At 43.3% G+C, this 24818-nt stretch overlaps 1 protein-coding gene across 6 annotated transcripts in view; it reads left to right on the top strand.

Moving 5' to 3' along the window:
* The window catches only part of SLC44A3 (solute carrier family 44 member 3), a 101287-nt gene that overhangs the window by 41117 nt on the left and 35352 nt on the right, over positions 1 to 24818 (top strand). For 4 of the 6 annotated variants that reach the window (XM_047785241.1, XM_047785246.1, XM_047785244.1 and 1 more), the window contains exons 10-12: positions 4133 to 4298; positions 20485 to 20641; positions 23138 to 23233. In XM_047785241.1, coding sequence (XP_047641197.1) covers positions 4133 to 4298; positions 20485 to 20641; positions 23138 to 23233 — 419 coding nt within the window. The remainder of the gene's footprint in view (positions 1 to 4132; positions 4299 to 20484; positions 20642 to 23137; positions 23234 to 24818) is intronic. The other 2 variants (XM_047785242.1, XM_047785245.1) reach the window with 1 other exon arrangement.

Here is a 24818-nt window from a genome sequence, read left to right as displayed (position 1 = left end):
GCTGAGAGGGGACAAGACTTTGGAGTGTTTTGGGGGGAGATAAGTTCGATTTTAGTGGTGCCGTCTGAGATTGTCTCAGGCAGCGGCTGGAGAGGTCAAGTGGGCAGTTAGCTGTTTGAGTCCGAAGTTTCTGGAGAAGGCCCAGCTGGAAATCTACATTCGGGAATTGGAAGCATATAAATAGTACTTTAAAACATTAGATTCGAATGCGTGGAGAGAGAAAAGAAATCCAAGGACTGTGCTTTGGGGCGTGTCCCTGTCGTGAGGTCCTGGAGACGCGGCACAATAAGGAAAGGAAACGGAAGGGAGCGGCCAGTGGTGCCGTCCTGGGATGGGGTGAAGAGTCCAGCACATCAGAGGAGACCTAAGCGTTGACCATTGAAGTTGGCAGCATGGATGTGAGACAAGGTTTCGGAGACGTGTGGGGAGTGGGTCATGGTAAGAGAAAGGCAGAGGGAAAGACGTGGAAAGAATAAGACACGATCTTGAGAAATGTGGCTGAAAAGGAACAGGGAAGTAGGAAGTGGAGGAAGAAAGGCAGTCAGGCAGCAGGGTGTTTTTTTAAAGACGTGAGGTGATGAACCATGGTTCAGCAGAGGGGAATATTTTGATGGAGCAAGAAAGGGAGAACTTCTAAGTGGTGTCTTCACGTAGGTGAGGAAGGGGATCTAGCAGGTTGGCTCACAGACAGTTTCTCACGTTAAGGGGGTTCGACTGTGGGCTCCTGTTCATGGGCAGAGGTGTCAGCAGAGGTTTTCTGATTGCTTCACTTTCTCAAAGAAACTGGAAGCGAGGTCATGACTCAGTGAGGAGGGGGAAAAGCTCCTAGAGGCTGGAGGAGAAATTATAAACAGCCCAGAAGCCGAGAGGAATAGAGGAACGTAGGGACATGTAAGTTCCTGGTGTTCACGCTGATGGTTTCTTTTTTCTTTCTTTTTTTTTTTCTTTTTGCTTTTTGGGGCTGCCCCTGCGGCATATGGAAGTTCCCAGCTAGGGGTTGAATCGGAGCTGCAGCCACTGGCCCATGCCACAGCGACAGCAATGCCAGATCCGAGCCGCATCTGCAGCCTACACCACAGCTCATGGCAATGCCGGATCCTTACCCCACGGAGCAAGGCCAGGAATCACACCCACAACCCCATGGCTCCTAGTCAAATTTGTTCCCACTGCACCGCAACAGGAGCGCCCCACTCTGATGGTTTCTTGATGATTTTGTTATTTGTCTTTTTCACCCCCTCCCCCCAATAATTACTGTCCAGCATGACCCTAGCATGCAGTATATGCTAAATAAATATTTGTTGATTTCAGAATCAGAGTCATATCCACCTATATCTCAGTTACAGCTAACTCTCTACTGACCTTATAGTTCCTCAGCACCTACCCGTTTAACCCCCATAGCAGCTCCATGTACGGCATTTAGAACCATGAGAGCTCATGGAATCAACAAGGAGTGAGAAGTAGGTAAGCCTTCAGATCTCAGATGATGACACAGAGGTTTTCAAAGGTCCCATAACCTCACAACCTGCCCGAGGCCGGTCTGCCATAGGGGACAGTGCAGAGATTTGAATCTCAGTCCCCAAGCCTGTAAGCTCTGTTCCTGGGCTCAGCTTGTCTTCCCTCCTCATCTTTGCAGGGAGAGAACTCAGGCCCAGGTCGCTTAACACGTGTGTCAAAGCTGAGATGTCTCCCAGTTCATTGCCCTTCCCACCTCCATGCCCCGGGCACCCTGGTGGCGGGAGCTGTGTTGTGAAGGTCCTCGGTAACAAAGCAGCTGCTCTTTGGACGCGAGGGGCTCTTGCCTGCACCGGCCCGGCCGTCCAGGAGAGGGCAGCCGTGCGCACCAACACCCCCAACACACCACCCCCCAAAGGCTGCTGCTTCCTAAGCCTTCACCCGGAAGCCAGAGCAACCGATTCCTCCCAGAATGTTTGCTTAAAGCAGAGGTTCTCAAGCAGCGGTTTTGTCCCCCAGGTGGCATTTGGCAACGTTTGGAGACATTTGGGGTTGTCAAAACTGGAGGATGGGAGGGAGGAAGCTCCTGGCATCTAGTGGGTAGAGGCCAGGGAAGCTGCTAAACATGCTACAATGCACAGCACAGCCCCACGCCCACGCCCCAGCAACGAATGATCTGATCCAAAATGCCAGCTGCCATGTGGGGAGGATGAAAAACCCTGACCTAAAGGAAGGTCTGTAAATAGCCTGGTATCACTGCACCGGAAGAATAAGGAGGCGATGCTTTCGCCAAGGATGTTCAGAAGCAAGAACAGCTTGTGGGTTCAGCGTCTCTGGGGAGGGCGGCGGGTCCAAGGGTGCACGGACCATGAGTTATCCCTTTAGCCCCGCTCTGCTGGCTGGCTGTCACCATCAGCGTGCCAGCCTGGGATGTGGGCCAATGTGCCGTTGGCTGCAGAGGTCAGACTCGACGCAGGATGCGCCCCCCTTAGCACTCTCTGTTTTTACCCTGCCTTTCATCTGTCGAGGAAGTCAGCCGTCCTCCACCCCCACCAACCCAAGTCAGATGCTGTAGACCTGTTCCTGCAAAGTGCAGTCTGTCCCTGTCCCGGGCACTGTGACCACCTGGGGGCAGCAGTGTGCGTGTTGGCTCTTTCACTCACCTCATTTACCTTTGCATGAGAGGTCACCTCCTTTGGGGCTGGGAATGCTTTTCTGAAACACACCCATTTTGGAAAAGCATCAGGATTGGTCAGTGCCTTACCTGACACCGAGATTGCCTCCAGGCCAGAATGATCCCAGTGTTCAATAAAATATTAACTTCTCTCTGCACACCAGGCTGCTGCACCGCTTCTCACAATGTGACTCTTGTTCAGAGGACACAGAGTGTAAGTTACTGAGACCGGCCTCTGTCTGTGGCATCAGCTTGCCCTGCAGCCTGATTAGCTTCTCCCACTTCCTTTGCCCAGGCCCTTACTGTGCATGTCACAGACGCAGGAGTTAGGAGCCTAAATGAATTGTATAGTTATGAAAGGAAATATGAAACTGTGTTTAACTGGTCTTCAAGTGGTAGGTCTTGCCATGTTTTTGTTTTTGTTTTTGTTTTTGTTTTTGTTTTTTGGCTGCAACTGCAGCATATAGAAATTCTAGGCCAGGGATTGAACCCATGCCACAGCAGTGACAATGCCTGGTCCTTCACCTGCTGAGCCACGAGGGAACTCCTGAGTATCATCTTCTTTCTTATAGTAGTTTATTTAAAATATACAGTAGAAGACATCTAGAAATCAAATGCAGTCACAGAGCATTTGGGATTTGGTTTATATCAGGCCCAGATGGAAGGGAATTGAATTGCAGAGCTAATTCAAGGGCTTTTTTTTTTTTTTTTTTTTTTTTTTTGCTTTTTAGGCCACACCTGCAGCGTATGGAATGGAAGTTCCCAGGCTAGGGATTGAATCAGAACTGTTGCTGCCGGCCTACACCACAGCCACAGCAACACCAGATCCTTAACCCACTGATCAAGGCCTAGGATCAAACCCACATCCTCATGGGTACTAGTTGGTTTGTTACCACTGAGCCACGATGGGAACTCCCCAGTAGGCATTTTAAATGCACTGGAAGAGTTTGCTCTTGAAGTGGAATCTGAAATGGACCCCTTTGAAATCAGTGAAGATTTTTGTCTCTTACAAATTTTTGGTGAGGTAGGGGTCTCTCATGCAGTCCTGATGGCTTTGTGTGCCTTCATCAACATAAGTTTTGTTGGAATCACAAGGTGGTGTGGTGGAATGACCATGGGTTTTAGAGTCCATTGTGCCCAGGCGTACATTCTCCCTCCATGGATCATGAGCAGTGAGACTTTGCAGCAGTTGCTTGACTCTTCCAAACCTCAGTTTTCACATCTGTAAAGTGGGGTGAGTATTAGAGTAAGGATCAGATGTCTTGCAAATTGCCTACCACTCAGTCATCGTAAGTATCCCTGTTGACATTATCCATAAGTTAAATACAACGTAAGTTCTCAATTTTTACTTTTGCTGTGAGGGTCTTAAATTATGGTGGGTGCTTCAAGCTTGACTTTGGCATCTGTGTTTCATGTAATGCCCAGGCACGAGGCAGCATGGCCCGTTGAATCTTCTTCCAGGTTTAGGAAAGCAGGTGTAAAATATGTTTGTGTTTTAAACTTTAGGAGCTGCACAAGTTGTCGAAGGCGGCCAAGTGGAATATAAGCCTCTTTCGGGCATTCGGTATATGTGGTGGTACCATTTAATTGGCCTCATCTGGACTAGCGAATTCATTCTGGTGTGCCAGCAGATGACCATAGCTGGGGCAGTGGTTACGTGTTATTTCAACAGGTAGGTCTAGCGGGCTGCTCTTATTGGTTTGTCTGTGTGCTTCATGTTGTGTATCTCAAAGACGATTTAGAGCTTTGGCGTAACCCCTCCAAACGGGATTGGCCAGAGCAGGAGACTGTGCTCCAATAGGCAGGGTACTCATTCGGCAGTAAAGTGTTATGTCTAAAATCTATCACATTTCCAGCCTCTTCTGTGTTAAGTTAGAAAATCCAGGGAGTTCCCATCCCAGCTCAGCAAAAATGAACCTCACTAGTATCCATGAGGACGTAGGTTCAACCCCTGGCCTCACTCAGTGGGTTAAGGATCTGGTGTTGCCGTGAGCTGTGGTGTAGGTCACAGACACGGCTTGGATCCTGCATTGCTGTGGCTGTGGTGTAGGCTGGCAGCTGTAGCTCCGATTTGACCCCTAGCCTGGGAACCTCCATATGCTGCGGGTGTGGCCCTAGAAAAACACACACCAAAAAAAGAGAGAGGGAGAAAGAAAAGAAGAAGGAAGGAAGGGAGGAAGGAAAGGAAAGGAAAGGGAAAGGAAAGAAGGAAGGAAGGAAGAAAGAAAGAAAGGAGGGAGGGAAGGAAGAAACAAAGAAAGAAAAGAAAGAAAGAAAGAAAGAAAAAGAAAATCCAGAAGGAAGCCAAATAGGGAAGTAATCATCCTGCTTAGAATTGAAAGACATGGGAAGGGTTGACTCCTCTGTCAATATCCGTTCTACTGACTTCAGTCTTTACAAACTTACTCATCTGTTTGGAACACACTTCAGTAAATTCTATGAGTATCATCTTATCCCATATGAAATGAGAATATTTGCTTAGAAAATAATTTGAAATCCGAAGGGAATTGTATGTGACTTTAAAATATCATTTGTGTTCATATAGTTAAATACGAGTGAATTAATTACTTGCTTCTCCGTTCAGTATAGTACTTAAGTGTTTACCCTCCATTGTCTTGATGAGATAATGGAGGACAGAAGTGTAAATGCACACACACGCAACCTCAACCCTTTACCCCTTGTGTGTGTATGACTCTCCATGGGGCAAAGATAAAACCACAGACAAGACGAGCACAGCCAGTACAATGACAGGGTCAGACTTAGAACAGGAAGTTTACTCCCGATGGGCTGTTCCTCCTCTAATCTCTCAGACTAAATGAGTAGAAAAAACAAGAGGGTTTGTGGGGGCAACAAAGTCAACCAGGGATGATTCACGCCCTAGAGCAATTATCTCCCAAAGATAAGGAGCACTGTGGGTTTTATTAAGAGGGGCTTTTGGGGCACCTCCATCATTAGAGACCCTGTAGGATGCCCAGAGGCCTGGAGCCCTTGGCACTGAGAACCTTCAAGCCGCTGGAGGGGGGTGGTGTGTGCTGCTTGCTCCTGAGTAGAGGAGCAAAGATTATTCTAACAGCAGGTCACATCCCTCTGACAGCAGTGATTTTGGACAATTTTAGAACCACAAAATCAAAGCATTTTCAATGAGGGCTTTTGACTTAACTTCCAGTGAAGTGTATCCATGTACCGCCCTAACCCTCCTCCCATTCCAACGCCTCTTCCCAAATCATGAAAGAACAAAAAAAAGCATAAACATGCAACGGCAGCAGGAAACAGAGGCCATGATGGCAGATAAGAAGCATCATCCAAGCCTTGAAAGCTGAAGAGAGGATGGGTGAGTAATGACTCTGAGCAGACTGGAGAAACCTAGAAACGTTCATCTCTGTGTGTTCCGGGGGAGAGGAGGCTGGTTTGAGCCACAGAAACCTAGAGAGGCTCAGGAATTTGAGTGTAAAATGTGCTTCCAGAGATGAGTTGAGGATCTTCCCAGGGCCCTCCTCTGCACCAGCAGGAGACGGGAGCTTTGCTCTCTGGAGAGGTCATCAGAGAGGGTCTGGATGTGTAGCACCTGGCACAGCTGAGGCTGGAGCAAGGCTCTGTACTGAAAGAAGGGGAAGTGAGTAAAAGTCTAAATACTGAATAGTATTCTACCTACTACCAAGCTGCACTCCACACCTCAGCCCCTAGGATGTGGACAGCCAAGCAGGAGATTATTGGATTCTTCTTTGGATAAATTGTCTAATCCGAAGAAAAGACCTACAGGTGGTGCCATGTGGGGGTCTCCCAATGAAATGACCTGGTTCCCTGACTCTGAACCAGCTAGTAAAACCAGTCAACAGTCACCAGTCAACAGTCACCCTTGCATAGAAACTCCAACTCACTCTTCAGTGTCTCACTCTTAAATATGAACTGGTAACCAGTAATTATTAAATATTTGAGGAAGTCTTTAGTGAAAGAAAAAGATCAAAATGAACAAAACAAACAAAAATAGTTTAGGGAAAATAGGTACAATGCAGGTGGCAGAAAGAAACTGCAAACAAACAAACAAACAACAACAAAAAAAACACCACCAACAACAGTTATAATATACTCAAAGAACCAAGAAATTCTTACTTAAATTCCATAAAGTAAGAACCAAAAAAAAAAAATTGTGAAAGAACAAGAAGTACCTCTTTGTAATTAAAAATATGATTGCAAAGGTGAAGATTTTCTATTAGAGGATTAAAATATAAAGTTGAAGAACTCTTCTAGAAGGTAATACAAAAAGAGATGGAAAATAGGAGAGATTCACAAGTTAAAGGATAATATAGGACACTCAGCAGCTGACTAGTAGGAGTTCCAGAAATAGAGAACAAAGGAGAAAGAAGGGAAGAAATTAACAAACTTTCCCAGAGCTAGAGGACATGAGTAAAGAGAAGATCCCAGAAATTTTAGAGAGAAAAACAGATCACAGGCTAGAAGAAGAACTAGAATGGGTAAAAGACCTATATTCTGAAACTATAAAACACTGAAGGAAATTGAAACTGATACAAAGAAATGGAAAGATATCCTGTGTTCATGGGTTGGAAGAATTAATATTGTTAAAATGTCCATACTGCCCGAAGCAATCTACAGCTTTAATGCAATTCCTATCAAAATATCCGTGACATTTTTCATAGAACTAGAACAAATAACCCTAAAATTTATATGGAACCACCAAAAATCCAAAATAGCCAGAGTACTCTTGGAAAAAAAGAACAAAGCTGGAGGTATCACACTCCTGACTTCAGATTATACTACAAAACTACAGTAGTTAAAACTACAAAGCTACGATGGCACAAAAATGGATATATAGTTCAATGGAACAAAACAGAAAGCCTAGAAATAAACCCATGCACTTATGGTCAATTCATCTATGACAAAGGAGGCACTATACAATGGGGAAAAGAGAGTCTCTGATAATTGGTGCTGGGAAAACTGGACAACAAGATGTCAGAGAATGAAATTAGAACATTTTTTTCATACCATAGCAAAAATAAACTCAGAATGGATTAAAAATCCAAATGTAAGACTGGAAACCATAAAACTTCTAGAAGAAACCATAGGCATAACACTCTGACATAAGTTGTAATAATATGTATTTTTTTGGATCTGTCTCCTCAGAGGAAGGAGACAAAAGCAAAAATAAACAAAGGGGACCTAATTAGACTTAAAAGCTTCTGCACAGCAAAGGAAATAAAATGAAAAGACAACCTACTGAACAGGAGAAATATTTGCAGATCCTATGACTGATAAAAAGTTAATATCCAAAATATATCAAGAATTCATACAATTCAATATAAAAAAAAAAGTTTAAAAATGGGCAGATGACCTAAATAAACATTCTTCCAAAGAAGACATACAGATGGCCATCAGGCACATGAAACGATGCTCAACATCTCTAGTCATCAGAGAAATGCAAATCAAAACCACAGTGAGATATCATCTCACAACACTCAGAATGGCTGTTGTCAAAAAGACCACAAATGATAAATGTTGGTAAGGATGTGGAGAAAAGAAAACCCAAGTACACTGTTGGTGGGAATGTAAATTGATGCAGCCACTATGGAAAAAAAGTATGGAGGCTCTTTAAAAAACTAAAAATAGAACTACTATATGACTCACAATTCCACTGTGGGGTATATATCCAAAGAAAATGAAAACACTAATTTGAAAAGATATATATATCCCAATGTTCAGGCAGCATTATTTACAACAGCCAAGATATGGAAGCAACCTAAGTGTCCAGAAACATATGAATAAGTAAAGAAGATATATAAACACGTGCACACACACACACAATGGAATATTAGCCATAATAAAACAACAACAATATGGTGGACCTGGAGGGCATTATGCTTAGTGAAATAATTTAGAGAAAGGCAAATATTGTATGTTATCACATATCTATAATATGAAAAATAAAATAATGAATATAACTGTTAGAAACAGACTTACAGATACAGAGAACAAACTAGTGGCTATCAGGAAAGGGAAGGGGAGAGGAGTAAGATGGGTTATGGGATTAAGTACAAACTATTATGTGTAAAATAAGTAGGCTACAAGGATATATCCTACAGCACATAAAATATAGCCAATGTTTTATAATAACATAAATGGAGTATAATCGATAAAATATTGAATCACTATGTTGTATGCTTAAAACTAATATAATATTGTAAATCATATGTATTTCAATTAAAAATTTTATAATGATTTTTATTTTTTCCATTATAGCTGGTTTACAGTGTTCTGTCAGTTTTCCACTATACAACATAGTGACCCAGTTACACATACATATATACATTCTTTTTTCTCACATTATCATGCTCTGTCATAACTGACTAGATATAGTTCCCAGTGCGACACAGCAGGATCTCATTGCTTATCCATTCCAAAGGCAATAGTTTGCATCTATTAACCCCAAATTCCCAGTCCATCCCACTCCCTCCCCCTCCGCCTTGGCAACCACAAGTCTCTTCTCCATGTCCATGATTTTCTTTTCTGTGGAAAGGTTCATTTGTGCTATATAGTAGATTCCAGATATAAGTGATATCATATGGTATTTGTCTTTCTCTTCCTGACTTACTTCACTCAGTAGGAGAGTCTCTAGTTCCATCTATGTTGCTCCAAATGGCATTATTTTGTTCTTTTTTATGGCTGAGTAGTAGTCCATTGTGTATGCATATACCACTTCTTCCCAATCCATTCATCTGTCGATGGACATTTGGGTTGTTTCCATCTCTTGGCTCTTGTGAATGGTGCTACAATGAACATGTGGGTGCATGTGTCGTTTTCAGGGAAAGTTTTGTCCAGACATATGCCCAAGAGTGGGATTGCTAGGTCTTATGGTAGTTCTATGCATAGATTTCTAAGGTACCTCCATACTGTTCTCCATAGTGGTTGTACCAGCTTACATTCCGACCAAGAGTGCAGGAGGGTTCCCTTTTCTCCACACCCCCAACAGCATTTGTTATTTGTGGACTTGTTAATGATGGGCATTCTGACGGGTGTGAGGTGGTACCTCATAGCAGTTTTGGTTTGCATTTCTCTAATAATCAGTGATGTTGAACATTTTTTCATGTGCTTGTTGGCTATCTGTATATCCCCTTTGGAGAAATGTCTATTCAGGTCTTGTGCCCATTTTTCCGTTGGCTTGTTGGCTTTTTTGCTGTTGAGTTGTATAAATTGTTTGTATATTTTAGAGGTTAAGCCCTTGTCAGTTGCATCATTCGAAGCTATTTTCTCCCATTCCATAAGTTGTCTTTTTTTTTTTTTTATGGTTTCCTTTGCTGTGCAAAAGCTTGTCAGTTTGATGAGGTCCCATTTCTTTTTATTTCTGTTTATTTTTGCTTTTATTTCTGTTGCCTTGGGAGAGTGACCTGAGGAAAGACTTGAAAGGTTGATGTCAGAGGATGTTTTGCTGATGTTCTCTTCTAGGAGTTTGATGGTGTCCTGTCTTACGTTAAGTCAAAGCCATTTTGAGTTATTTTCAGGCATGGTGTGTGGGTGCGTTCTAGTTTCATTGATTTACATGCAGCTGTCCAGTTTTCCCAGCACCACTTGCTGAAAAGGCTGTGTTTTTCCTATTTTATATTTTTGCCTCCTTTGTCAAAGATTAATTGACTGTAGGTGTCTACTTCAATTAAAATGCAATTCAATTTAAAAAGAACCAGAATGGGGTCTGATGTTCAACAGCAACTCTAAACCGGGAGGACAGCAGGACAAGGCTGTCAAAAGTCTAAGGAAGGATTATTTCCAACCTAGAATTCTATACCTATTCATACTGTCAGCCAAGGGTAAAGAGGAATAAAGTCCTGTTCATGTTAACATCCCAACAGATTTTCTCCCCACATCCTTTTTTCCACTAAAACTAAGTAAGCCAAGGAGGAAGATATGAGTTTCAGGAAGAGTGCTCTAGCACAGTGAAGAAGAAAAGGATATTCCCAGGAGGGTACATATTGATCAAGTGTAGAAAACATCCAGTCCATGGAGGAGCAGAAGAACAGTGGGCTCCAGCAGGAATGTCTCCAAGGGGGAAAAAAAAGGAAACTGAGAAAATATCAGATGTGTTCAAACATGTAGAGAAAAGATTTTATACTTCTGTGAAGCATTTGGTGAAGCCCATGGAAAACCAAGCAAAGAAAAACCATGAAACAATTAATTATTAACCTCAGGAAAAAACAGAAGTTGCATAGAAAAGGAAATATAATCAGAATACACTCCTTGGATCAGTTGTGAATATTATTTATGTACTGATTATGTAAACGCTAAGCATTAAAACATACTCAATGGTGAAAGAGTAAAAGTTTTTTCTTTAAGATTAGGAACAAGACAGGAGTGCCCAATTCTTACCATTTCTGTTCAACATAGTATTGGGAGGTCCTAGCCAGAACAACCAAGTGAGCAAAAGAAAAAAATGCATCTAAATCAGAAGGGAAGAAGTAGAATTGTTTTTGTTTGCAGATGGCATGATCTTAAATATAGAAAACCCTAAAGACTCCCCCGCCCCAAAATTGTTAGACTAATCAATGAATTCAGTAAAGTTGCAGGATACAACTTTATGAAGAAAACAGTTGCATTTCTATACTCCAACAACAAAAAATCTGAAAATAAAGAAAACCATCCCATTCACAACAGCATTGACAACAAAATACTGAGGATTAAATTTAACCAAGGAGATGAAGGATCTGTGTACCGAAAACTGTAAGACTCTGATGAAAGAAATGAAAGACACAAACAAATGGAAAGATATCCTGTGTTCATGGATTAGAAGAATTAATATTGTTAAAGTATCTGTATTACCCAAAGCCACCTATAGATTCAATGCATTCCCTATCAAAATTCCAATTACATTTTCCACAGAAATAGAAAAAAAATCCTAAAATTTGTATGGAATCACAAAAGATCCCAAATAGCCAAAGCAATCTTGAGAAAGAAGAGCCCACGTGGAAGCATCACACTTCCTGATTTCAAACTATACCACAAAGCTAAAATAATCCAAACAGTATGATTGCTGGTGTAAAAAACTGACCCATAGCTCAATGGAAGAGAATTGAGATCCTGGAAGGGGAAAGGAGATAATCTCTTTAATAAACAGTTCTGGAGAAACTGGATAACCACATGAAGAAGAATGAAATTAGACCCCTATGTTACACCATTCACAAAAATTTTTTCAAAGTGGTTTAAAGACTTAAACATAAGACCTGAAACCATAAAACTCCTAGAAGAAAACATAAAGGAAAATCTCCTTGACATCAGTTCTTAGAAACAATTTTTTGAATATGATACCAAAAGTATAAGCAACAAAAGCAAACATTAATGAGACTACATCAAGCATAAAGCTCTACACAGTTAAAGAAAAAGCAACAAAATGAAAAAGCAACCTATGGAATGGGAGAAAATATTTACAAATCATATCTGAGAAGCATTAATATCCATAATATATAAAGAACCCATACAACTCAATAGCAAAAAAAAGAAAAAAATCCAGTTAAAAGTTTGGCAGAGGAACTGAATAGACATTTTTTGAAGAGACATACAAATGGCCAACAGGTACGCAAAAAGGTGGTCAGCATCACTGACCATCAGGGAAACGCTGACGAGAACTGCAGTGTGATAACACCTCATGCCTGGTAGAATGGCTGTCACCCAAAACACCAGAGAGGAGTTCCTGCTGTGGCTCAGCAGTCATGAACCTGACTAGGAACCATGAGGATGAGGTTCGCTCCTTGGCCTCGCTCAGGGGGCTAAGTATCTGGCACCGCTGGGAGCTGTGGTGAGGGTGCAGAAGCAGCTCAGATATGGGCGTGGCTGTGGCTGCGGTGTGGGCCAGCAGCTGTAGCTCCAATTCAGCCCCTAGCCTAGGAACTTTCATATGCCGCACATTCAGCCCCAACAAGCAAGAACAAACAAAAGCAAAAACCCACAAGAGATATGAATTATCACAACATTATAAATCAACTATAGCTTCAGGAGTCGCTGAAGAAGAAATACATCTCATAGTCAATAAGCGCATAATCCACCACGAAGGGGGTCATTTGACGTCATCCTTGGAATGCTGAAGTCTTCTTAGAACTGATTCTGATTTCCTCTCCATCAAAGAACTTATGATAATTATAATTAAATAATGCAACTGTACAATTAAATAATACAGTTCTACAATTGTATTGTTAATAACCATTTCTCTCCATGGTACAATGTAAAGTCTATAATGTCTTGTTTATCACATCACCTGGAACAGTGTAATGCCTATATTGAAGAATCAATAAGATGTAACAAATTGTGAGGACCTGTTTATATCGTTACACTGTTTTTTAACCGATGTATGCGTTTTATATTTTATTTTCAGAGAGTGTATTATTTTTGTTATTCTTACCAGTTAAGTTATTCTTTTTATTATGCTATATAAAATATTTAATGGTAAGAATAAATAAATCAACGATGCTTCAATAACACTTTAAACACAGATAGCAAGTGTGGACTAGGATGGAGAGAGACAGCAATTATGGAAAACGGTGTGTGTAACCGTATGGAAGTCCCTATAAAAGTTAAAAGTAGAACTGCCATACTGTCCCGGGAATCCCACTTCTGGGTATATATCCAAAGGAAATGAAGAAAGGATCTGAAAAAATATCTTCACCCCCGTGTTCCTTGAAGCATTGTTCACAATAGCCAAGATATGGGAACAACCTAGGTGTCCACTGACAGGGGGATGGATAAAGAAGAGGTGGTGTATATATAATGGAATATTTTTCCGCCATGAGAAAGAAGGAAATCTTGCCATTTGCAACAACACGGATGGGCCTTGAGGGCATTCTGCAGAGCGGTATGTCATAAAAAAATCAAATACTGGATGATATCACTTCTGTGTGGAATCTAAAAAAGCTGGCCTTATAGGAACAGAGTCGAATGATATTTACCAGGGCTGAGGGATCATAGAAAGGGGAGGTATTGGTTCAAAGGTACAGACCTCCAGTTTAAAGCTGAGTAAGTTCAGGGAATCTAATGTACAGCATGATGATTATGGTTCTGAGACTGCATTATATACTTGAAAGTTACCAAAAGATCTGAAATGTTCTCACCGCAAAAAAGAAATGGTAATTATAAGGGGATGGAGGTGTTAGCTCAGGCTATGGCAGTAAGCACCTTGCCAACACAGAAGTGTGTCAACTCCGTCCATACATAATGTTCTGTGTCAATTATGTCTCGGTAAAGCTCGGAGGAAAACATTTACAATTTCAGTGTAATCATGAGAAGGGGGAGGGTTGGAAATTGAGTGTGCTGGGGTGTTTGGGCTGGGTAGGAGAAAGACACCAGCAGCTTCCTTAGTGGGAAGTCGGCAGACCGTCTCTGAGGCAGAAAGAGCAAGAGATACCAGTAAAATCGTTGTAATTTACAGCGTAAGGGTGGAGTTCACGCTGCGGCACAGTGGGTCAAGAACCCGACTGCAGTAGCTGGGGTTGATGTGGAGACACGGATTTGATCCAGGCCCTGAAACAATGGGTTAAGGATCTGGTGTTGTCACAGCTGCAGCTGGGGTTTCAGTCCCTGGCCCAGGAACTTCCAGGTGTCGTGGGTGAGACCATTTAAAAAAAAAAAAAAAAAAAGAGGTAAGAGTGAGTTCCAGAAGAAAACAGCTAAAATATTACCTCTAGGGAGTAAAAATTAGCAGTGGGGAAAGGAAACTGCTGTTTTTCCTGTTACTCCTAGCAGTAGTCCTTGACTTTTTAAGATATTTCACATAGTTGATAAAAATAAACTAAAATGCAAGATGATTTATTTTTAGCACTTCTTCATGTAAGACCATTAAAGAGCTCCACATGTTTTCTGTGTGCCTGATTTTGAAACCTCCAAGATTTTCCTTATCTCAGGGTTCACAATTCTTTAATCGCACGTTCAGGCCTGCTCCCGGGGTGAGAATTAAATATAGCCGGAGCGCATTCATCTCTGTCATTCGTTTAAGCCGTAAGAGGCCTGAGGAGTTCACCCAAAGACCATCGAGGACCGGGACATGGGCAACCTGTATAATTTCCCCTTTACAACCATTTGCTGGAAGCCCGGTAACTAAGAGCCGTAAGGATGTGGCTGTGGTGTTACAGGAAAGAGCCAGGGGTGCTCCGTTTGGAGAAGGGACCCACGGAGGCACAACTTTACAGTCTGCAAATATGCAGAAGATGGTTTCCAGCTGCTGCGGATTCGCCGAGGAAGAAGTCAGGAAGCGGATCACAGCTGAGCCGACGGCGTTCCGGTGGGAGACAGATGTGTTTCCTAACCTCGACAGGAGCTGCCCAGGACCTGTTCTCCAGAACAAAGATTGCCGGTTTTCTGTGGGATTGGAAGGATGAACCTCACGGCTTCCCCACAGCCCTCCCCCAATCCCATCTTGCAGGGGTTTTTCTGGAAGACTCATCAGGAAAAGACAGAGTCTCTGCAGGGACCAGATCATGCGCCTTTGCTCAGGACTGGATTTTCACTGGAGAACATCCATTCTGTGCGGCTGGTCCTTGTCCAGGAGCCTCAGAACAAAAGTCACTTTCCATACTGTTAGAGTGCTTCCTGAGCACTAGGCTGGATCTAACCAGAGCTACAACCCGCCCCTGGGCCCCTGAAGTTGCTGGCTTTGACTTACGCCCATTGTCCAAGCAAGTTACATATTCTGACCGCAAAGGTATTACAGATGCAGACTTGATGGACGGGACCATTAAACCCTTGGCCCAGCGACTTGAGCTGGCCTGGTGTCCTGGGGCCCTGGCTCCATCACACAGGGCCCGGGCACTCAGGACAGCCACTTGTTTAAAAGAGGGGGAGCTGGGCAAGCTGGGTGCATCCTGAAGTCTCCTGCCATCTCACACGACCCAAAGTCTTCCTACTGCCACCACCCACAGAAGCCAGGGCAAGGTGCTCAGCACACGGCACTCCCTGGAGACACCTGGCCTGATGGGAGGCCCCAGCATCCTTCTAAGCCCATCACCGAGCTGCCCGACAGGCCCCTCGCTGCCCTGCGGTCCTGAATGCCAATTCTCAGAACACGGTGAAGCATTGGTTTAAGCCTCACCAGGTGTGATCAGATCCCCTGCCTGAAGGCAGGCTTTGCTGGTTGTGGCGGAAGCAGAGATGAAGGCCCAGCCACACTCGCAGCAGAGGAGGGGTGACAAGGCGATGTTACCTTTGACCATAAAGGGGTCTAGGAAGAGAAGGTGGGGGCTCAAAGACCCTGCACTGACCAGGACCTGTGGGCAGTGTTGAGTTCTCAGGGAGGGTATGGAGTAATCCTAGCTCTGCAAACTGGCTTGCTTTGGGAGCTGGCCTTCTTTTCAGGCTTTCTCCCATCACATGGAAACTCAGCTTCTGGAACCTCTGCCTCTTCTTCTAGCCAAGCCCTAGACTCATCATCAGGATGCAGCATGGACAAAGGCAGCCGAGACAGTGCAGGCACTCCCCTGCCTGAAACGATGAATCCCATCCCGGCCAACCTCAGAAGGCTGATGCCCAACCCCAGTCTTCAGGACCTGGAGGACCAGCGGGGCCCCCAAGGCCCCATTCGCAGTGGCCTGTGAATCCTTTGTCTACGATGGCAGGCAGGCCCCGCCCCCTTCTCCCTGCATCCCTGCCTAAGCACCATAGTATGTCCAAAGGCCCATAAATCTCATGAAAGGGAAAGTGAATATTCTTCCTTTTAAAAAATTTGAGGAAGAGGAAAAAACGTGTCAGATTTTCCTGGCTCTGCCGCTCTTGTAGTTTATCAGATCTAAATGAATTCATATCAGGAACAGACTCCCTGGCATTTCCTATTTTCAACAATATTGAGTGGAGACACACGTCGCCCTCACTGTGGGACAACTGGATTGCAGTTATTCTGCTCCCGATATTACTTTAGGGTTCTCTCTCCCTTCCTGCATGATTTAAGTCACAGCAAAACACAGCGCTTGCCAACACTTGAAACATTTCTGGCCGCATTCCTTCTCCTCCCTCAAAACTGGGCTCCTGTCAAAGCCTTAACTCGCGGTGACTTAGCAACCCGAGCAAGCCGTAGAATAATCCATTATGAAGAAAGCAAGCTTCACTTGGAATCAGTGAAGGAGCTTCTCGGAAAGGGCCTGATTTTCTGGAACGGGCCGCCGAGGGCTGAGGGCCGAGGGCTGGGGCTGAGGTTGCCCTTGTTTTATCTCTAAGGTTTGGGGTGGGCTGAAGGCTGTACCCGTTCTCTTGTTTTCTCCTTTTTTTCCTGCCTGTGAAACGGACTCTTGCATTCTTGGGAGCTGTGTCATGACAAGTCCCATAAGTGATTCACAGTGAAGTGACCTTTAAAGAGCAGAGGAGGCATCCGCTGGATTTCAGGAGCCAGAACCGCGCCCCCTTCCCTGCAAGCCCACTGCTCTCTGGTGGCCAGCCCCGGTCACGTGATTCGGTGGCGCTCTTACTGGCAGTGTTTACATATGCACGTGTGGCTTAAACCTTGGGGCATGTTACGTAATTAAGCTTCTGAAATGAACATGGGATCTAGGTGCAACTGAAAGGTTTGGTAGATGTGGTAAAGAGGAAAACGCGTTCATTTTAATTCATCGTTTTTTTGTTTTTTGTCTTTTTAATTCTCTTTTCCATGTCGTAACACTTGAGTGCCACCAAAAGCAGTGAACTTAGTCCAAGAAATCATTGAACCTTAGCTACCAAGGAGTAAAAAGATTTTGCCAAATGCAAATGGCATCACTGCTTTCTAAACTGTTGGTACCAGAGACGATTTGAACCAGAGAGAAGTTTTGTATTTCTTTGTAAATAGTGGGGGGTTTTTTTTGGCCAGGCCCAGGGTATGCACAAGTTCCCGGGCCAGCGGTTAGTTCTGTGCTTTGTCCCCTTCGTGTACCTACAAAATGCCTTTCCCCTGGGCATTTGTTCATTGACATTCACCAGCACTGAGCTTAATGGTCCAAGGAGCAAATGCTGACTAGAAGCCTGTGAAGTTACCCTCTTTTATACCATCTAAAAGTCTCAAAGAATCAGAGTTCCCATTGTGGCACAGCAGAAACAAATCCGACTAGGAACCATGAGGTTGTGGGTTCGATCCCTGGCCTCGCTCAGTGGGTTAAGGATCCGGCATTGCCCTGAGCTGTGGTGTAGGCCAGTGGCTACAGCTCCGATTGGACCCCTAGCCTAGGAAGTTCCATATGCTGGGGTACAGCCCTAAAAAGACAAAAAGACAAAAAAAAAAGTATCAAAGACTCTTACTCAAACAACTTGGTCTGAGTGAGTACATGTACATGTCAGCAGCATCACATTATTGTAAAGCCAGACTTGTTTTTTTTCTTTTTCTGTTATTGGAAAAAATTTGTTTTATATATAATGATTTTTATTTTTTTCCATTATAGCTCCTTTGCAGTGTTCTGGCAATTTTCTGCTGTACAGCAAGGTGACCCAGTTATACATATACATATACATTTTTTTCCTCACATTATCATGCTCTGTCATAAGTGACTAAACATAGTCCCCAGTGCTACACAGCAGGATCTCATTGCTTATCCATTCCAAAGGCAATAGTTTGCATCTATTAACCCCAAATTCCCAGTCCATCCCACTCCCTCCCCCTCCGCCTTGGCAACCACAAGTCTCTTCTCCAAGTCCATGATTTTCTTTTCTGTGGAAAGGTTCATTTGTGCCATATAGTAGATTCCAGATATAAGTGATGTCATATGGTATTTGTCTTTCTCTTCCTGACTTACTTCACTCAGTAGGAGAGTCTCTAGTTCCATCTGTGTTGCTGCAAATGGCATTATTTTGTTCTTTTTTATGGCTGAGTAGTAGTCCATTGTGTATGCATATACCACTTCTTCCCAATCCATTCATCTGTCCATGGACATTTGGGTTGTTTCCATCTTGTGAATGGTGCTACAATGAACATGTGGGTGCATGTGTCTTTTTCAGGGAAAGTTTTGTCCAGACATATGCCCAAGAGTGGGATTGCTAGGTCATATGGTAGTTCTATGCATAGATTTCTAAGGTACCTCCATACTGTTCTCCATAGTGGTTGTACCAGCTTACATTCCGACCAAGAGTGCAGGAGGGTTCCCTTTTCTCCACACCCCCAACAGCATTTGTTATTTGTGGACTTGTTAATGATGGGCATTCTGACGGGTGTGAGGTGGTACCTCATAGCAGTTTTGGTTTGCATTTCTCTAATAATCAGTGAAGTTGAACATTTTTTCATGTGCTTGTTGGCTATCTGTATATCCCCTTTGGAGAAATGTCTATTCAGGTCTTGTGCCCATTTTTCCGTTGGCTTGTTGGCTTTTTTGCTGTTGAGTTGTATAAATTGTTTGTATATTTTAGAGGTTAAGCCCTTGTTGGTTGCATCATTTGAAACTATTTTCTCCCATTCTGCAAGTTGTCTTTTTGTTTTCTTTTTGGTTTCCTTTGCTGTGCAAAAGCTTGCCAATTTGATTACGTCCTATTGGTTTATTTTTGCTTTTATTTCTGTTGCCTTGGGAGAGTGACCTGAGGAAACACTTGTAAGGTTGATATCAGAGAATGTTTTGCGATGTTCTCTTCTAGGAGTTTGATGGTGTCTTGTCTTACATTTAAGTCTTTAATCCATTTCAAGTTTTATTTTTGTGCATGGTGTGAGGGTGTGTTCCAGTTTCATTGATTTACATGCAGCTGTCCATTTTCCCAGCACCACTTGCTGAAAAGGCTGTCTTTTTCCTATTTTATATTTTTGCCTCCTTTGTCAAAGATTAATTGACCATAGGTGTCTGGGTTTATTTCTGGGTTCTCTGTTCTGTTCCATTGGTCTGTATGTCTGTTTTGGTACCAGTACCACACTGTATGGATGACTGTGGCTCTGTAATAGTGCCCTAAGTCTGAGAGAGTTAGGTCTCCTGCTTGGTGTTTGTTCCTCAGGATTGCTTTGGCAATTCTGGGTCTTTTGTGGTTGCATATAAATTTTTGGATTGTTTGTTCTAGTTCTGTGAAAAATGTCATGGGTAATTTGGTAGGGATTGCATTGAATCTGTAGATTGCTTTGGGTAGTATGTCCATTTTTGCAATACTAATTTTTCCAACCCAGGAGCATGGAATCTCTTTCCATTTCTTTGAATCCTCTTTAATTTCCTTGATGAATGTTCTATAGTTCTCAGCATATAAATCTTTCACTTCCTTGGTCAGGTGTATTCCCAGGTATTTGATTTTGGGGGTGCAATTTTAAAAGGTATTGTTGTATTCCTTTTCTAGTATTTCGTTGTTAGTATGCAGAAATGCGACTGATTTCTGAATGTTAATCTTATATCCAAACTTGTTATTTTGTACTCTCATCTTCAGGGTTTTGGATTTTTTTTTTTTTTCTTTTGAGAAAATCTTTCTGATAAAGTTAATGGAATAAATCAGAAGCTATATCCATGTCAGCAAGGTAGTGTGGCACCTGGCACTCTCCCGTATGACTAGCTAAAGTTCATACTGGTGTTTAAAAAAAAAGGTTCCCAGGGGAGTTCCTGTGGTGGCACAACAGAAACAAATCCAACTAGGAACCATGAGGTTGCGGGTTCAATCCCTGGCCTCGCTGGGTTAAGGATCCACCGTTGCTGTGAGCTGTGGTGTAGGTCACAGACTCGGCTCGGATCCCACGTTGCTATGGCTCTGGTGTAGGCCAGCAGCTGTAGCTCCGATTGGACCCCTAGCCTGGGAACCTCCATATGACGCGGGTGCAGCTGTAAAAAGACAAAAAAAAAAGTTCCCAGGGATCCAACCCTATCCGTAGCAGCAACAGCACTGACTCCTTAACACACTAGGCCACCAGGGAACTCCCTAAGCAGTGTTTTCTTAAATGCTTTCTCTTTTGTGTTTCTTTGTCCCAGAAATAAAAATGACCCTCCTGATCACCCGATCCTGTCATCGCTCTCCACTCTTTTCTGCTACCATCAGGGAACAGTGGTCAAGGGGTCCCTGCTGATCCCTGTGGTGAGCATTCCGAGAGCCGTTCTGACGTCCCTCTCTCACGCTCTGCCGGAGAAGGTAAGGCAGCACCTTAAAACATGTGCGCCCCGCGTCCAATTTGCAGAAAAGTTAATCCCTGGCCAACTACTCTGAGTCCCAGGAGAGGAATGTGACCTGTGACAGTGGCCTTTCAGAAAGCCCCAGTGTTCTTCAGGTCCCATCCCCCACCCCCAGCAGATTTTTTTGTCCCAGTCCCTGTTTTGTTTAGAGTTCAGTTTGTTGGGTTTTCTCCAACGTGGTGGCAGCATTAGGGTAGGGCGAGTTAGTTCTGAGTTAACTGCTTGTCCTTTTTATTTAAATGCTGGAGAAATAGGAGGAATTCCTAAGATGAAATTGAGACAGGTTTTTTTAAGACACTTATCATGCATGCTTTTTAAAAAAAAAAGAAAAAAGAAAAATACACTAAAAGATAAGAATAGCGTGTGTTTGTTTCTGTTTTAATACTAAAATATTCCCTGCCTTGTGTGTTTCCTGGAGGGTGCCATGGGAAGTTGCTGGTGTGTGTGTGCGTGCATGCACGTGCACACATGCTTACCAGTGAGAAATGGGCAAGCTGACCTGAGTCTCAGCTCAAAAGACGGAAAACTGTGGGGCTTTTGTGCCTGGGGGTTTCTCTCCTCGCTGCTTTTTATTTCCATGCACATTTGGTTATGAATGCCAGTGGAAACCAAAACACCAGGAAGACAGCTGTTCTCATGGTGTTCCCGGCCTCCAAACAAGGGAAGGTTGGATTTTCCCCAGCTTTTCTGTTCTCACCCAGTGCTAATCTCCCACACCCCGACCTCCGCATGGGTGACTGGGTCGCAGTTTCACAGACATAAATACGTCCGGTCTTTTGGGTCTAGGTATGTGCTCTGAGTGAATTGGGAAGGTTTTACATGTGTTATGCTTTTTACATAATTAGGTAATTATGCTTTAGAAGTGTTTTTGTTTGCTCTTTTAAGCAGAAACCTGAACCGTTGATATTTAAGTCCGTAATCAAGATTTAAGATTAGTTTATCAATTAGGAGCAATTGATTGCATTTCACCTAAAATTATCTAGCTCCCTTATCCTGAAATGCAGGCTAAGCAGTTCCCCGGTCATAGAATATATTCTTGTGTTTCTGTTGAAATTTTGCTGAGCTCCAGGCTGGTGACTTGGGCATTTCCACATGCAGCACAAACCTAGCTATTCTGGTTCCTGCATTTTGAAGTTGATCCTTCAATCTTAGGAAACTTGCAGAAGGATGTCTTGAAGAACAGGTTCATAGAGTTAACATATGTTAAATGTATTTATGCATGTGCATGTATGTCACATATGCCTTAGTGATAGATAATCATAAATTAACGAGCAGTGGGGAACTAGCTATCCCCCCCAGAGCTAGATACCTTAAACTCTCTGGTCAAACAGCCTCCATAAATCTTAAAGCACCCAGTGGTTCGGCCTCTCTGGCAGAGCTCTAAAAGGTCATTTATCACTCCTGGGATCCCATGAGGACCAGGAGCCCAACTCCCTTCTCGTGATGTCTCTGTTGGAGAAATGTGTCCTTTCTTAGGTGCAAAAAAGGGGTCTTCCTCCACAGCCTTTCGGGACTGTACTGTGTCTACAATTAAACATTTCTCGCGGCCACTGTGAGGTCCTTCTTACATTAAACGGCTCATTCACCCACCGCGAGGCTGAAAAGCATCCAGATCAAGTTTCATCCCATTGAATTAACACTGGGACAAGAAAATGTCCATATAAGGCTGAGTTATTCCTGGGGTCCTCCTGGAGAACTATTTCAGGATTGTTTGCAGGGATTTTTTTTTTTTTTTTGAGGGGGGTGTCTGGGCAGTGGGTAAGATGCATTCAATCACCCCTCCCACCTCCCAAGTTTGTTCAGTTATTCATTCTTGAGTTATACACAGGCTCAAGTTATATTTCAAAAGACTAATTTATCCCTGGAAATTTAGCCCTGAGAGTCTCACTGTAGGATTTATTTCCAAAATAAATACGTAAATAAACTTGAATCTTTTTTTTTCTTGTGGGCACATAATCAGTATTTATAATGCATTCATTTTGTTGTCTCTGGGATATGAATTTTTCATGAATATAAACTTTGGTTTGAAAGAGCACGTTTATAATTTCGGACACTGGGGAAAATGAAAGAGAAGAGAGATTATTTTGTTTGTTTGTTCCCTTAACTAGAACCAGAAGGTCTGGTTCACCTTTACTAGTAAACATGGACTAACCCACTTCCCTTTCTGCTGAAAACAACAACAGTTCTAACGGTGAGCCCGCAGGAGAGAAAGCCTGCTGGTGACCAGTAGTGATGATAGAATGTAGCAGAAGGAGGAGCAGGTGCAAAACGAGACCTTCCGCAGAAAGAGTAGCAGGTGCAAAACGAGACCTTCCGCAGAACGGAGTGGGCGTTGTCCTGCTTCTCCGGGCACACAGGTCTCCAAGTAGAAACAGCATGTGTTCACAGAAACCGCCAACTTTCCATTTTCCTGGCACTTCTGACTCTGTTCCCTTGGTTCTCAACCTGATCCCAGCAGCGTGGTCAAGCTGGTGCCTGGTCGAGCTTCGTGCTCCGGTGCTGCTCCTGCTGTCTCCAGCGTCTTGACGGATGCCTGCGCCATCTCAACCAGGTACCTCTCTCCCACCACGTGCCCAGGGACTCCGAGGGGCCTGCGTGGGGGCACTGTCTCTTAAGTCAGGGCCAATAGGTCTGTAAAAGGCCGGCTTGTGTAAATACGTTCAGCTTTGGGGTCATTCCATCTCGGTCTGGCCCATGCAGCTCTGCTGAGATAGCAGGAAAGGCAGCCGTAGACCGTGGGTGAACATGACCATGGATGAACGTGACCATGTTCCAGGAAAAGTTTCCTTACCGGCCCTGAAGTTTGAACTTTATATTTTTCATGTCTCGAGAGAGAGTCTTCTTATTTTGATTTTTTTTTCAAATATTTTAGAAATGCAAAAATTATTCTAGGCTCTGGCCAGAGGGAAACGGGCTATCTCATAGACCTGGTTCCTGGCCTGTAGTTTGCAGACCCTTGACCACCTTCCAGGTCATTAAGGCCATGCTTCAACGTCAACTGAAAGAGATGTGTGTCTCTTTTCAGACGTGAAAAGGGGGGGAGGCCTTAGAAGCCCTAACACAATGCTCATATGTCATCAGAGAGCGCATTTTCAATGTCTTCTCCAAGAACTGTAATTTTCCTGAAATAGGAAAAGAATCGACTCCCTAATTTTCATGAGTTTCACCAGCCTTTCCCTTTCAAGCTATAAATACTCCTTTAAAAATCAGAAAAATTATATACTGTGATTGTTTGCATTTCAGATTTTTTTTTCTCCTGAGTCTTTCAAATTGGTGGTAATTTAGGTGTATGTTTTATTTTCCTGTAGATAATTTAAGAAATTTTAATAACCCTTAGTCAGATTTACACAAAGCAGTATTTTTATGTCGGCAGGCTGTTTTATAATTTAAATGTTCCCAGAAGCCTCACTTAGAAAAGTACTTATTATTACTCCTCTTCCTAATAAATGTACCAGCAGAAGTAAAGGGACTAATGAGACCATCTCTGTTTCATGTCTTGGAAGTGGGATTAAGAATACCTTTCACTGTTCAGGGGAGATGGTACCCTTCTTATAGGAACCCTCTCTTTAAGGCTCTTCTCAAGAATCTCAGAATACATTTCAGAGTGTATCTAGTTCTCACTTGGATTGCTTCAAACCTGCGTTCATAAAACACAGTAAAATACCATAGCACCTTTCAGAACGCTGGGTCCTGTAGCGAGTCAAGCCGGACCCCATGGATGTCTTGTGACGGTGTAACATGCCAGCCTTTCTCTCCTAGAACTGTGTGCACATGTCCAGACACCAGTTTATTCCACAAAGATTTTGAGATGTGTTACAGAAATGTGCTAACTGTGATGAACACGTATACGTGAAAATCAAGCTAAGAACTCAGACTAGAAAGACAAAGCAGTGGGACTGTTGATATACGAACGTATTGGCCACATGGCTTTAAGGTCCTAAAGTTGAGTTGCCGTCCTCTCTTTGCATTTTCTTTTTTTCACGTTTTAAAGCGTTTTTATTTGCGGAGTTCCCATGGTGGCTTAGTGGTAATGGCCCCAACCAGTATACATGAGGACGTGGGTTCAATCCCTGGCCTTGCTCAGTGGGTTAAGGATCCAGCATTGCCATGAGCTGTGGTGTCGGTCACAGACACGG

The sequence above is a fragment of the Phacochoerus africanus genome, chromosome 6, assembly GCF_016906955.1.
Source record: "Phacochoerus africanus isolate WHEZ1 chromosome 6, ROS_Pafr_v1, whole genome shotgun sequence".
Classification (NCBI taxonomy): domain Eukaryota; kingdom Metazoa; phylum Chordata; class Mammalia; order Artiodactyla; family Suidae; genus Phacochoerus; species Phacochoerus africanus.
This window is presented reverse-complemented; position numbering and strand designations above follow the sequence as displayed.